At 41.2% G+C, this 15,887-nt stretch overlaps 1 protein-coding gene across 1 annotated transcript in view; it reads right to left on the bottom strand.

The window, feature by feature from the left end:
* LOC144612194 (histone-lysine N-methyltransferase PRDM7-like) overlaps positions 1-14,511 on the bottom strand; it is a 23,221-nt gene extending 8,710 nt beyond the window's left edge. The window contains exons 1-3 of the mRNA XM_078431752.1: positions 14,317-14,511; positions 9,314-9,585; positions 8,473-8,540 (exon numbers count right to left, since the gene is read on the bottom strand). Coding sequence (XP_078287878.1) covers positions 8,473-8,540; positions 9,314-9,585; positions 14,317-14,446 — 470 coding nt within the window. The 5' untranslated portion in view covers positions 14,447-14,511. The remainder of the gene's footprint in view (positions 1-8,472; positions 8,541-9,313; positions 9,586-14,316) is intronic.
* Between the last annotated feature and the right edge of the window lie 1,376 nt (positions 14,512-15,887).

Raw genomic sequence — 15,887 nt, 5'->3', positions numbered from 1 at the left:
CCGCAAACTTAGAGATGTTGCATTCAATTCCCTCGTCCAAATCATTAATATACACTGTAAATAACTGGGGTCCCAGCGCTGAGCCTTGCGGTACCCCACTAGTCACTGCCTGCCATTCCGAAAAGGACCTGTTTATCCCTACTCTTTGCTTCCTGTCCGCCAACCAATTTTCTATCCACCTCAAAACTGAACCCTCAATACCGTGTGCTTTAAGTTTGTACACCAATCTCCTATGTGGGACCTTGTCGAAGGCCTTCTGAAAGTCCAGATATAACACATCGACTGGTTCTCCCTTATCCACTCTACTAGTTACATCCTCGAAAAATTCTATAAGATTCGTCAGGCATGATTTGCCTTTGGTAAATCCATGCTGACTTTGTCCGATGATTTCACCACTTTCCAAATGTGATGCTATTGTTAAATCAAATTCTTTACCTTCAGTCTGAATAATCACACGTGATACTGGATTAGCACATCAGATTTATTCCACCATGGGGTTCTTCCCGAGAAGATCTCCAGACACAACACTAGTGTCTGAAGGGACCTTAACTCAGGGGAGGGGAAGAACAACTTCTCCACCATTGTTTACTTCGCAGTCAGACAGTGTGGGAGAGGACAATAGCCCATCTCTTCTGTACACTCCTTATCACTCGTAAAGGGACAAACACATTCTGTTCCCAAGGATAACGTTTCTGCCACAAGCATCCATCTTACTGCTTTCCTCTAAAATAAGCATCCATTTTATATTAGCTAAAACAACAAAAGAAACCATCTTTACTACAACAAAATATAATATCTCTAATTGACTATACCAGCTAATAGCATAGATTCTCACTATCACATCTTTAATAACTGACTAGCATTTTCCCCACTACCGATGTTAGGCTAACTGGTCTATAATTCCCCGTTTTCTCTCTCCCTCCCTTTTTAAAAAGTGGGGTTACATTAGCTACCCTCCAGTCCTCAGGAACTACTCCAGAATCTAAAGAGTTTTGAAAAATTATCACTAATGCATCCACTATTTCTGAGGCTACTTCCTTAAGCACTCTGGGATGCACCCTATCTGGCCCTGGGGATTTATCTGCCTTTAATCCATTTAATTTACCTAACACCACTTCCCGACTAACCTGGATTTCCCTCAGTTCCTCCATCTCATTAGACCACCGGTCCCCCGCTATTTCCGGCAGTCGGTTTATGTCTTCCTTAGTTAAGACAGAACCAAAGTATTTGTTCAATTGGTCTGCCATCTCCTTGTTCCCTATGATCAATTCACCTGTTTCCGACTGCAAGGGACCTACATTTGCCTTAACTAATCTTTTTCTCTTGACATATCTATAAAAGATTTTGCATTCTGTTTTTATGTTCCTTGCCAGTTTTCCCTCATAGTCTATTTTCCCTTTCCTAATTAAGCCCTTTGTCCTCCTCTGCTGGACTCTGAATTTCTCCCAGTCCTCTGGTATGCTACTTTTTCTGGCTAATCTGTATGCTTCATCTTTTGTTTTAATACTATCCTTGATTTCCCTTGTTAGCCACGGATGCACTACCTTTCCTGGTTTGTTCTTTTGCCAAACTGGGATGAACACTTGTTGTAGTTCATCCATGCGACCTTTAAATGCCTTCCATTGCATGTCCACCGTCAACCCTTTCAGCATCAATCGCCAGTCTATCTTGGACAATTCACGCCTCATACCCTCAAAGTTACCTTTCTTTAAGTTCAGAACACTTGTTTCTGAATCGACTTTGTCACTCTCCATCCAAATGAAGAACTCTACCATATTATGATCACTCTTGCCCAAGGGGCCCCGCACAACAAGACTGCTAACTAACCCTTCCTCATTACAATACCCAGTCTAGAATGGCCTGTTCTCTCGTTGGTTCCTCGACATGTTGGTTTAGAAAACCATCTCTCAAACATTCCAAGAAATCCTCTTCCTCAGCACCCCTGCCAGTTTGGTTCACCCAATCTATATGTAGATTGAAGTCACCCATTATAACTGCTGCACCTTTAGTGCATGCATTTCTAATTTCCTGCTTGATGCCATCCCCAACCTCACTACTGCTGTTAGGTGGGCTGTACACAACTCCCACTAGCGTTTTCTGCCCCTTAGTGTTTCGTAGCTCTACCCATATCGATTCCACTTCCTCCAAGCTAATGTCCTTCCTTTCCACTGCTTTAATCTCCTCTCTAACCAGTAACGTTACCCCACCTCCTTTTCCTTTCTGTCTATCCCGCCTGAATATAGAATATCCCTGGATGTTGAGCTCACAGCCTTGGTCACCCTGGAGCCATGTCTCCGTAATCCCAACTATATCATAATCATTAACAACTATCTCCACATTTAATTCATCCACCTTATTACGTATACTCCTTGCATTGAGACACAAAGCCTTCAGGCTTGTTTTTACAACTCTCTTACCCCTTATACAATTATGTTGAAAAGTGGCCCTTTTTGATTTTTGCCCTGGATTTGTCTGCCTACCACTTTTACTTTTCACCTTGCTACCTGTTGCTTCTACCCTCATTTTACACCCCTCTGTCTCTCTGCTCCTGCTCCCATCCCCCTGCCACATTAGCTTAAATCCTCCCCGACAGCACTAGCAAACACTCCCCCTAGGACATTGGTTCCATTCCAGCTCAGGTACAGACCGTCCTGTTTGTACTGGTCCCACCTCTCCCAGAACTGGTTCCAATGTCCTAAAAATTTGAATCCCTCCCCCTTGCACCATTTTTCAAGCCACGTATTCATCTGAATGGATTAAAAGTGTTATATATGAATGTGCAAAGTATAAGAAGTAAAGAGGATGAGCTTGAGGCTCAGTTAGAGATTGGTAGATATGACATTGTGGGGATTACAGAGACATGGCTGCAGTAGGATCACGACTGGGAACTGAATATTCAGGGTTATAAGTCCTATAGAAAGGACAGGCAGGTGGGCAGAGGAGGTGGGGTAGCTCTGTTGGGAAGGGATGAAATTCAGTCCTTTGTGAGAGGTGACATAGGGTCTGACGATATAGAGTCACTGTGGATAGAGTTGAGGAATTGTAAAGGTAAGAAGACACTAATGGGAGTTATCTACAGACCGCCAAACAGTAGCGTAGATATAGGGTTTAAGTTGCAGCAGGAGTTAAAACTGGCATGTAACAAAGGTTTGTGGTTATGGGAGATTTCAATATGCAGGCAGACAATAGGTGCAGGATGAGGCCATTCGGCCCTTCGAGCCAGCACCACCATTCAATGTGATCATGGCTGATCATTCTCAATCAGTACCACGTTCCTGCCTTCTCCCCATACCCCCTGACTCCGCTATCGTTAAGAGCTCTATCCAGCTCTCTCTTGAATACAATCAGAGCATTGGCCTCCACTGCCTTCTGAGGCAGAGAATTCCACAGATTTACAACTATCTGACTGAAAATGTTTTTCCTCATCTCAGTTCTAAATGGCCTACCCCTTATTCTTAAACTGTGGCCCCTTGTTCTGGACTCCCCCAACATTGGGAACATGTTTCCTGCCTCTAATGTGTCCAACCCCTTAATAATCTTATACGTTTCGATAAGACCTCCTCTCATCCTTCTAAATTCCAGTGTATACAAGCCTAGTCGATCCAGTCTTTCAACATACGACAGTCCCACCATTCTGGGAATTAACCTAGTAAATCTACGCTGCACTCCCTCAATAGCAAGAATATCCTTCCTCAAATTTGGAGACCAAAACTGCATACAGTACTCCAGGTGCGGTCTCACTAGGGCCCTGTACAACTGCAGAAGGACCTCTTTGCTCCTATACTCAACTCCTCTTGTTATGAAGGCCAACATTCCATTGGCTTTCTTCACTGCCTGCTGTACCTGCATGCTTCCTTTCAGTGACTGATGCACTAGGACACCAGATCTCGTTGTACGTCCCCTTTTCCTAACTTGACACCATTCAGATAATACTCTGCCCTCCTATTCTTACCAACAACGTGGATAACCTCACACTTATCCACATTAAACTACATCTGCCATGCATCCGCCCACTCACACAACCTGTCCAAGTCATCCTGAAACCTCATAGCATCTTCCTCACAGTTCACAGTGAGACAGGGAAAATCAGGTTGGTTCTGGACCCCAAGAAAGGGAGTTTGCAGTGTGCCTTCGAGATGGATTCTTTGAGCAGTTTGTACTCCAGCCTACCAGAGAGATGACAATTCTGGATTCAGTGTTGTCCAACAAACCAGATTTAATAAGGGAACTTGAGGAACAGCATGGAGGTAGTGACCATAATATTGAATAGTTTTAATCTGCAATTTGAGAGGGAGAAGGTTAAATCAGAAATGTCAGTGTTGCAGTTGAACAAAGGGGACTATGAAGGCATGATAGAGGAGCTGGCCAAGGTCGACTGGAAAAGGATCCTAGCAGGAATGTCGGTGGAACAGCAATGGCAGGAATTTCTGGGCATAATCCAGAAGATGCAGGATCATTTATTTCCAAAGAGGAAGAAAGATTCTAAGGGGAGTAAGCCAGAGGATTGGGGAACTTTCAAAGGACAACAGAAGGTAACAAAAAGGGCAATACGGGCTGAAAAGATGAAGTACGAGGGGAAGCTGGCCAGGAATATAAAGAAGGACAGTAAAAGCTTCTTTCAGTATGTTAAGAGAAAGAGATTAGTTGGGACAAATGTGGGTCTGTTGAAGGCAGAAACGGGTGAAATTAACAGGTACTTCGGATGGTGATTGTGGGTGATTTCAATTTTCCGTATATAGACTGGGAATCACATTCTGTTAAAGGGCTGGATGGTTTGGAGTTTGTAAAATGTGTGCAGGATAGTTTTTTGCAGCAATACGTAGAGGTGCCTACCAGAGAAGGGGCAGTGTTGGACCTCCTGTTAGGAAATGAGATGGGTCAGGTGACGGAGGTATGTGTTGAGGAGCACTTTGGGTCTAGTGATCATAATGCCATTAGTTTCAATATCATTATGGAGAAGGTCAAATCTGGACCAAGGGTTGAGATTTTGGATTGGAGAAAGGCTAATTTTGAGGAGATGAGAAAGGATTTAAAAGGAGTGAAATGGAAATTGTTGTTTTATGAAAAGGATATAATAGAGAAATGGAGGATATTTAAAGGTGAAATTTTGAGAGTACAGAGTCTTTATGTCCCTGTTCGGTGGAAAGGAAAGAATAATAACTTGAAAGAGCCGTGGTTTTCCAGGGAAATTGGACACTTGGTTCGGAAAAAGAGGGAGATATACAATAAATATAAGCGGCAGGGAGTAAATGAGGTTTTTGAGGAATATAAAGAATGTAAAAGGAATCTTAAAAAGGAAATTAGAAAAGCGAAAAAAAGATATGAGGCTGCTTTGGCAAGTAATGTAAAAGTAAACCCCAAGGGGTTCTACAGATATGTCAATAGCAAAAGGATAGTGAGGGATAAAATTGGTCCATTAGAGAGTCAGAGTGGACAGCTATGTGCTGAGCCGGAAGAAATGGGGGAGATATTAAACAATTTCTTTTCTTTGGTATTTACCGAGGAGAAGGATATTGAATTATGTGAGGTAAGCGAAACAAGTAGAGTAGTGATGGAAATTAGAAGGATTAAAGAAGAGGAGGTACGGACACTTTTGAAGAATATAAAAGTGGATAAGTCTCCAGGTCCTGATAGGATATTCCCTAGGACATTGAGGGAAGTTAGTGCAGAAATAGCAGGGGCTATGACGGAAATATTTCAAACGTCATTAGAAACAGGGATGGTGCCGGAAGATTGGCGCATTGCGCATGTTGTGCCTTTGTTTAAAAAAGGTTCTAAAAGTAAACCTAGCAATTATAGACCTATTAGTTTGACGTCTGTGGTGGGAAAATTAATGGAAAAGATACTTAGGGACAATATATATAATTATTTGGATAATCAAGGCCTGATTAGAAACAGTCAACATGGATTTGTGCCTGGAAGGTCATGTTTGACTAATCTTCTTGAATTTTTTGAAGAGGTTACCAGGGAAATTGATAAGGGCAAGGCTGTGGATGTTGTCTATATGGACTTCAGTAAGGCATTTGACAAGGTTCCACATGGAAGGTTGATTAAGAAGGTTAAATCGTTGGGTATTAATAGTGAGGTTGCAAGATGGATTCAACAATGGCTGAATGGGAGATACCAGAGGGTAATGGTTGACAATTGTATGTCAGGTTGGAGGCCAGTGTCTAGTGGAGTGCCCCAAGGATCTGTGTTGGGTCCACTGTTGTTTGTCATTTACATTAATGATCTGGATGATGGTGTGGCAAATTGGATTAGTAAATATGCAGATGATACTAAGATAGGTGGAGTAGTTGATAGTGAGGTAGATTTTCAAAGTCTACAGAGAGACTTGGGCCTTTTGGAAGGGTGGGCTGAAAGATGGCAGATGGAGTTTAATGCTGATAAGTGTGAGGTGCTGCATTTTGGTAGGACAAATCAAAATAGGACGTACAGGGTAAATGGTAGGGAATTGAGGAATGCAGTGGAACAGAGGGATCTGGGAATAACTGTGCATTGTTCCCTGAAGGTTGAATCTCATGTGGATAGGGTGGTGAAGAAGGCGTTTGGTATGCTTGCCTTTATAAATCGGAGCATCGAGTATAGAAGTTGGGATGTAATGTTGAAATTGTACAGGGCATTGGTGAGGCCGAATCTGGAGTATGGTGTGCAGTTCTGGTCGCCAAATTATAGGAAGGATGTCGACAAAATGGAGAGGGTACAGAGGAGATTTACTAGAATGTTGCCTGGGTTTCAGCACTTAGGCTACAGAGAGAGGTTGAATAGGTTGGGTCTTTATTCTTTGGAGCGTAGAAGGTTGAGGGGGGACTTGATAGAGGTTTTTAAAATTTTGAGAGGGACGGACAGAGTTGACGTGGGTAGGCTTTTCCCTTTGAGAGTGGGGAAGATTCCAACAAGGGGACATAGCTTCAGAATTGAGGGACAAAGGTTTAGGGGTAACATGAGGGGGAACTTCTTTACTCAGAGGGTTGTGGCTGTATGGAATGGGCTTCCGGTGGAAGTGGTGGAGGCTGGTTCGATTTTATTATTTAAGAGTAAATTGGATAGGTATATGGATAGGAGGGGATTGGAGGGTTATGGTCTGAGTGCAGGTAGATGAGACTAGGTCAGGGAGAATGGTCGGCGTGGACTGGTAGGGCCGGACAGGCCTGTTTCCATGCTGTAGTTGTTATATGTATATCTGTCTTCACTAAGGAAGACACAAACAATCTCCCACATGTAGCGGCACGGTAGCGCAGCGGTAGAGTTGCTGCTTTAGAGCGAATGCAGCGCCGGAGACTCAGGTTCGATCCTGACTACGGGTGCTGCACTGTAAGGAGTTTGTACGTTCTCCCCGTGACCTGCGTGGGTTTTCTCCGAGATCTTCGGTTTCCTCCCACACTCCAAAGACGTACAGGTATGTAGGTTAATTGGCTGGGTAAATGTAAAAATTGTCCCTAGTGGGTGTAGGATAGTGTTAATGTACGGGGATCGCTGGGCGGCACGGACTTGGAGGGCCGAAAAGGCCTTTTTCCGGCTGTATATATATGATATGATATGATATGTACTAGAGGACAGAGGATCTAGGGAGACAGAGGAACTGAAAGAAATTTGCATTAGGCGAGAAATAGTATTGCGTAGACTGATGGGACTGAAGGTTGATAAATCCCCAGGGCATGATGGTCTGCATCCCAGGGTATTCAAGGAGGTGGCTCGAGAAATCGTGGACGTATTGGTGATCATTTTCCAATGTTCAATAGATTCACGATCAGTTCCTGTGGATTGGAGGGTCGCTAATGTTATCCCACTTTTCAAGAAAGGAGCGGGAGAGAAAACGGGGAATTATAGACCAGTTAGCCTGACATCGGTGGTGGGGAAAATGCTTGAGTCAATTATTAAAGAGGCAATAACGGCACATTTGACAAAAACGGCAGTAAAAGGATAAGTCCAAGTCAGCATGGATTTATGAAGGGGAAATCTTGCTTGACTAATCTTCTGGAATTCTTTGATGTGACAAGTAAAATGGATGAAGGAGAGCCAGTGGATGTAGTGTATGTAGACTTTCAGAAGGCCTTTGATAAGGGCCCACACGGGAGGTTGGTGAGCAAAATTAGAGCATGTGGTATTGGGGGGTAGGGTACTGACATGGATAGAGAATTGGAAGGCAGACAGGAAGCAAAGAGTAGGAATAAACGGGCCAAATGGCCTCCTCCTGCACCTATTTTCTATGTTTCTTTCCCCTCACTTGCCCACCTTTGTCCCACCCCACCTCTCTTTTCCAGCTTTATTCCCTTGTACTCCATCAGTCTGAAAAAAGTCCCACCCGAAACGTTGTCTGTCGATTCCCTGCACAGATGCTGCCTGACCCACTGAGTTCCTCTCACACTTTGCTTTCACTCCAAGATTCCAGCATCTGCAGTCTCTTGTGTCTCCTTTCTTAAATAACCCAGTTATTGCTTATTATTATGATAAGCATTAGTCTTTCCTTACCTCATCCAGTTCGATTTAGATTCATCCTGTGCATCAATGTATTCAGTGTCATTGTTTGCCTTACTGATCTATAAAAAAGATATTTGGTTTAAAAAAAACCCACATTGATAAAGAAAACAAACGTGAAGCTTAGTTCCCAGTTCCCTTCAACTAACTACCATTTCACCTATTTTACTTGATTACACTTTTATATCAGAGCACTCGAAAATTCCTGCGAATTAAATCACATGGCAAAGAATCTCCAAGAATATAATAAACATTTTGCAATTTCAAGGAGCTTTGTCGGGTTGTAATAGGTTTTAAATTTTTGGTAATATCACTGTGTTAATGATTTCTGATTAGTCAGAAACGTTCAATGTATTCTCAAACAAGGAGGTCGGACATCAGGGTGAAAGAGGGGCAGCAGAGCAGGAAGGAGATGGGGCACTGAGTCAGCTCAGAGATTGGGTGAGGGAGAGGGATGCCAGTCTGAGCAGTGAAGTGGGAATCACTGGAACAGAAGAGAAAGACAAAGAGCACAGACCCTTCAGTCTCTATTCACATTGACAACCAAATTAAAATGGAAACATGTAATTAAGAATCTAAGTTACAGAAATTATTTTCAGTTAGCTTCAAACTGTTTCTTTATTGGTAAGAAACTTGATGACTTTGATTAGAATATAAAATAAATCAGCTACAAAAAAATTGTAATAAAAACAGAGAGTTCAGGAGATACCCAGCAAGGCAGGCAGCATTCGTGGAGGATAAAACACAGCTCACATTTCAGGATGATGATCTTTCTTCAACAAATGTTATCAAACCTGCTGAGCATTTTCCATGATGAACTATTGGAACCACTTACCGCCCATGAATACCCACTGATAGCAGCTTCTTTTTCATTTGAAACTTCTCCTTCATAGGGTCCAAAATAAATGCCCCTGGGAATAATCTTCCCTTCATTCCAGACGCCAAGATCGGCTTTACGAATTTTGGACGTGGCAATGCTGAGGCCCTCTGGTAGAGTTAAATGAGCTGTATCGGGGCGATTGCAATCAATGACAGTGTCCTTCATGAAGATTGGTTGGCCATGCACAGGGCATTCTTCAATAAAAAATGTCTCACGGGCTTCACAAACTAAAACGGAAAATATAAAATTAAGAACTGATCAGGGTGTTGGCGTTATTGAAAATGGCTGCACTTGGTACTGAAAATGCTTGTTGATCCACAAAAGATGTTATCTTATTAAAAGTATTTCAGAATATAATACGACCATGATGTAGATGTTGTGCAGAAGATCTTGGAAAAATTACTCTTTCCAAAATTACTCTTCTGAGGAAGCATTGAAAATGTGAGAGATTAATAGTGGCCGATTTGTGAAGAATCCCTTTGTGATGTTTGTCCCCCATGAATATCTTCGGGGTAAGATGCCGCTATTAAATTCAAAATGGCTGCCGTGTTGAACTGAATGGATATTTATAAACATCAAGAGAAAAATCATGACCATGGAATATAATTTTGCATTTAGTAATAACAAGCATGATGTAATGCAGAGTATGTTTAACGGTAACAGTGCTGTAGTGCATGGAGTCAACTCCAAGAAAAGTGTTTTGAAGGATAAAAGTAACAGTCTATTATGTGAACTTATGAAGCATTTGTAACAAGGCAGATGAATTAAGACCATTGACATAGGTGCAGGAGTAAGCCATTCGGCCCTTCGAGCCAGCACCACCATTCAATGTGATCATGGCTAATCATCCACAATCAGTTCCCTGTTCCTGCCTTCTCCCCATATCCCTCGATTCCACTAGCCACAAGAGTTCTATCTAACTCTCTTTTGAACGCAGCCAGTGAATTGGCCTCCACTGCCTTCTGAGGCAGAGAATTCTACAAATTCACAACTCTCTGGGTGAAAAAGTTTCTTCTCACCTCAGTTTTAAATGGCCTCCCCTTTATTCTTAGAATGTGTCCCCTGGTTCTGGACTCCCCCAACATTGGGAACATTTTTCCTGCATCTGCCTTGTCCAGTCCCTTTATAATTTTATGTCTCTATAAGATCCCCTTTCATCATTCTAAACTCCAGTGAATATAACCATAGTCTTTCCAATCTTTCCTCATGACAGTCCCTCCATCCCAGGGATTAACCTCGTGAACCTACACTGCACTGCCTAAATAGCAAGGACGTCCTACCTCAAATTAGGAGACAAAAACGGCACACAATACTCCAAATGTGGTCTCACCAGGGCCCTATACAACTGCATAAAGACCTCTTTACTCTTATACTCAAATCCTGTTGTTATGAAGGCCACAGCCTGCTGTACCTGCACGCTTACTTTCAGTGACTGGTGTACAAGGATACCAAGGTCTTGTTGCAATTCCCCTTTACCTAATCTGACACCATTGATATAATAATCTGCTTCCTTATTTTTGCCGCCAAAGTGGATAACCTCACAGTTATCTACATTATACTGCATCTGCCATGCCTCTGCCCACTCACTCAACCTGTCCAATTCACCTAGCAACCTCCTAACATTATCCTCACAGTTCCCACTGCCACCCAGCTTTGTGTCATCCGCAAACGTGCTAGTGTTACTTCTACTTCCATCATCCAAATCACTTATATTGTAAATAGTTGCGGCCCCAGCACTGAGCCTTGCGGCACTCCACTCTCCACTGCCTGCCATTCTGAAAAGGACCCGTTTATTCCTACTCTTTGCTTCCTGTCTGCCAACCAATTCTCTATCCATGTCCATACCCTACCCCCAATGCCATGCGATTTAATTTTGCTCACCAACCTCCCGAGTGGTACCTAATTAAACAACGGCTTTCTGAAAGTCTAGAAACACTACATCCACTTGCTCTCCTTCATCCATTTTACTTGTCACGTCCTCAAAAAATTCCAGATGATTAGTCAAGCAGTATTTCCCCTTCATAAATCCATGCTGACTTGGACCAATCCTTTTAACACTATCCAGATGTGCCGTTATTACCTATTTAATAATTGACTCCAGCATCTTCCCCGCCACCGGTGTCAGGTTAACTGGTCTATAATTCCCCGTTTCCTCTCTCGCTCCTTTCTTGAAAAGTGGGATAACATTAGCTACCCTCCAATCCACAGGAACTGATCCTGAATATATTGAACATTGGAAAATAATCACTAATGCGTCCATGATTTCTAGAGCCACCTCCTTGAGTACCCTGGGATGCAGACCATTAGGCCCTGGGGATTTATCAGCCTTCAGTCCCATCAGTCTACCCAATCCTATTTCTCGCCTAATGCAAATTTCTTTTAGTTCCTCTGACTCCCTTTATACTCTGTCCACTAGTTCATCTGGAAGATTGTTAGTGCCTTCATTAGTGAAGACAGGTCCAAAGTACCTGTTCAAATCTTCAGCCATTTCCTTGTTACCCATAATAATTTCACCCGTTTCTGCCTTCAAGGGACCCACATTTGCCTTTACTAATCTTTTTCTCTTAACATACCTAAAGAAGCTTTTACTATCCTTCTTTATATTCTTGGCCAGCTTCGCTTCCTACCTCATCTTTTCAGCCCGTATTGCCCTTTTTGCCGTCTTCTGTTGTCCTTTGAAAGTTGCCCACTCCTCTGGCTTCCCGCTACTCTTTGCTATCTTATAAATCTTTTCTTTTCGTTTTATTCCATCTCTAACTTCCCTTGTCAGCTACGGTTGCCTCCTACTCCCGTTAGAATCTATCTTCGCCTTTGGAATGAAATGATCCTGCATCTTCTGGATTATGCCCAGAAATTCCTGCCATTGCTGTTCCACCGTCATTCCTGCTAGGATCCCTTTCTATTTCACCTTGGCCAGCTCTTCTCTCATGCCTTCATAGTCCCCTTTGTTCAACTGCAACACCGACACTACTGATTTAACCTTCTCCCGCTCAAATTGCATATTAAAACTAATTATACTACAGTCACTACCTCCAAGCGGTTCCTTTACCTTGAGTTCCCTTATTAAATCTGGTTCAATGGACAACACGAAATCCAGAATTGCCTTCTCCCTGGTAGGCTCCAATACAAGCTGTTCAAAGAATCCATCTTGGAGGCAATCTACAAACTCCCTTTCTTGGGGTCCTGTATCATACTGATTTTCCCAGTCTGCCTGCATATTGAAATCTCTTTAACCACCCTAGCATTACCTTTGTTACATGCCAATATTAACTCCTGATGCAACTTGCACCCTATATCCAGGCTACTGTACCTTTATTACTTGCCAATTTGAACTCCTGATGCAACTTGCACCCTATAACTATGCAAAAAGAAAAGAGATTTAATAAAGTATACAATGTAGAAAAGTAAATGCATGGTTTGTATCTAAACTGCAAGACAAGGTTGAGTTGGCCGGACTAATATAATTTTACATGAGTGCAACTGTGATGAACAGATTTGGCTCAGGGAATCATGTGGTGGAATAAGAGAGAAGGTTAATCAAAAATGTCAAAGAAAGAGAGCATTTCACAAAAGGGAAATCAAATATTTGTGTTGTCAAAATCAATCTTCATATAGAAAGGAAAAAAATGCTGAATTCGTGGGAAAATGAATTTGAAACTGAAATGAGTCTGGAAACGTTCTATCCAAGATGAATGCTGGTAATCCCAGCAAGTCAGAGAAGAATTATGGAAATAAAAACAGTGTTAGCATCTCACATTGAAGTTCCAACAAAGGGTCTTCCTCCTCAAACATTAGTTGTGTTTCTCTTTCCACAGATGATGCTGGATATCTTGTGCAACATGACAGAATTAACTGGTAGCTTTGCAATAAAGAATCCTTTGGGACTCCTTGTTTAAATGACAGGAACGTACATTGATCTTATGAGTGATGAAGTGAAAACAGAACATAGAGAAATATATTAAGCCATTTACTGATATATTAAGGTCAGATTGCTTAGATTAGGAAATTAAATGGAAAGTTATGACAGTTGGCAAATAGACATCTTCAAAGACATCTTAGAGCAAGGCACCTGCAATGTTTCCAAGATTATTGCTGACAAGAAGGTAGATGGCAAAATAACTCACAAAATGACACAGATATCCACAAAATGACATAGCAGGAAAAGTTAAAAGACAAGAAGATAAAGAAAGATTAACAATTCATTGTTCTTCCCACAATGTATCACAACAGTTTGATTAATATTTTTGGTAACGTCAGTTGGTCATACTGCACATAGCCCTACATTAATAATACACAAAGCAATACTCTTACATTCACATCATTTATGATGCCCAGTTACCAGGAAAGTGCCTACATAAATTGGACATGAACCACACTTTCTTTAAACAGTCACTGTCAGTTTACCGGGGAATCAATATCAGATTCCAATGTCTGACAAAATTCCAGAAGTTAACATCAAATGTTACGGAAAGTACCAGTGATTAATGTTAAAAGAAAAAAAATCTTCATGAGTGAACACAATTTTGTGCTCTTGAACCAAAGCCCGCATTGTTCCACCATTGCACTGGCTACCAATGCACCATGCCATCACTTCAATGCTCCTATTGAAATATGGTTGCTTTGAAGAAATAAATTGGTTCCTTTGGACATACACAGGTAATCGTCATTACGGAGCTCCTGTTCTTTTGTATAGATGATCCTCTCTTTATTTCGTAAATTATAAATTATTTTGTCTGTCTATTTGGTCGTTTCCTCGCTTGTAGATCCCAAAACTGAAAAAAGAATGCCCAAAATAACCTAATTACATTGTTTCAAGTCAGGTAAGTGGTTGAACTGTAAAATATGGAAGTTAGTTACATAATATGCAACATGTTCTATGGTCATTATATCATCTCCATCATTTACTGGAATGCACAGGAGTTACTCATTTTGAGTTTTACTTTTACAAACAGAATTACCTGTTGCTCTTTTGATTCTTTTCACCAACACTGTGGCTTCCTTTGTTTCCTCAGCGGCTCCTCCCAAATCTCTTTTGCCCTCCCCTGTAATGACCTGTAAAGAGACATTTTGGTGCAACCTGTGATTCATAAGGACACAAATAGATTGGCTCTACTTCTTCTCGATTATTTCTTCCATCGCATTATTAACTTGGATACTCAAATAAGCTACTAATAAAAGCAGTAACTGCCTTGTGTGCAATATTTCAGTGAACTCTCGTCTTTCATACTCTACTCTAAAAGGAAGTTTGATATTGTCAGCAAATATGGGAAAATGTGGGAACAATTGTTCCTCTTTCAACAATAAAAACTTATTTGCGAATGTTAGCACCTGACTCCAACAGCAGTGACGAAGATTTGTCTAAAAAGCAGTCATTTCTATCTTGTAGAAAATAAAATGCCAATGTAGAGCCACTCTGTTAATTCTCACATGTCCTTTATCCTGGGAATAATTTCTGTTCTTACCTTTACGACGGGCTTTCTTTTCGTATTCTTGCCTTTTGCATTTTTAAAAGGATGCCTAAAGATTCTGACTCCTTAGGAAAAAAAGTGCCACATCAGTGCTGCTTTGGAAAAGCACAGACTTTATCTCAATAGTTTGGCAATTCTGGATATATCTAATGTTTTAGAGTTAAAAATGGAAGCAACATATCACAAAATTTAAAATTAGGAAAAGTAAATTTACATTTCATAAATAACACATTGGGAAAAACATTTCCAATTTAACAAGTTTCCTACCACTCCAAAGATAAGAATAAAATCACCCTTGCATGATTCCATAGGCTAATGGCCAAATTGATTAGAATCAATTATAGTTGAAAAACTGCATTTAATATTTCAAACAGATTTAAATTACGTTTTGCATTTTTTGTCAGAAGTTTAGGTGTCGAATCCTCATCTGATTCGCTAGATTCGTAGACTTGGGTTTGATGCCTTCTCCTCCGATTTGTCATGAATTCTGGCTTTGGTACATCCAATCCTGTGAAAAATAAAAATGCTCATCATCTGTTATGGCCAACTTCAAGTATTTATCTTCACTGAACTTAACAGTGCAAAGTGATATAATGATAACATTGCAAAGTGATATTTCGACAGATATTTATCTGTCGAAATATCACTTTGCAATGTTATCATTATTTCCTCCAGAGTATTCATGCTATTATTCAATTGTCACGTCTATTTGACAAAGACAGCAAACAACCTTACAATTATTTTTCAGAGTTAAAGAAAAATCAACCAGCATGAAGAGTATGACGGATGAGAATGTGTATATTTCCAGGTCAGAAATCGCAATGACCACTCGTCCCTGTGGTAAGTGAAATCAATCAGAATTCTTCTTTCCATTCCTCCAGGTTTAAAGTAATGGCTTATTCTAGCTGCCTGTACTCACAGTGACACTTTGTGCCATGGTTGAGTACATGGATTGAATAATGAACAACTAGGGCAACCCACCTCTTCATTAATGGGAACATTGACCTTTGTCCAATTTCTGATTTCAGGACTGTGACAAGTTGCAACATCAAAAAGCATAA

This window comes from Rhinoraja longicauda, chromosome 43 (assembly GCF_053455715.1).
Source record: "Rhinoraja longicauda isolate Sanriku21f chromosome 43, sRhiLon1.1, whole genome shotgun sequence".
Classification (NCBI taxonomy): domain Eukaryota; kingdom Metazoa; phylum Chordata; class Chondrichthyes; order Rajiformes; family Arhynchobatidae; genus Rhinoraja; species Rhinoraja longicauda.
The sequence above is the reverse complement of the archived record's forward strand: the minus strand, read 5'-3'. Positions and strand labels throughout refer to the sequence as shown.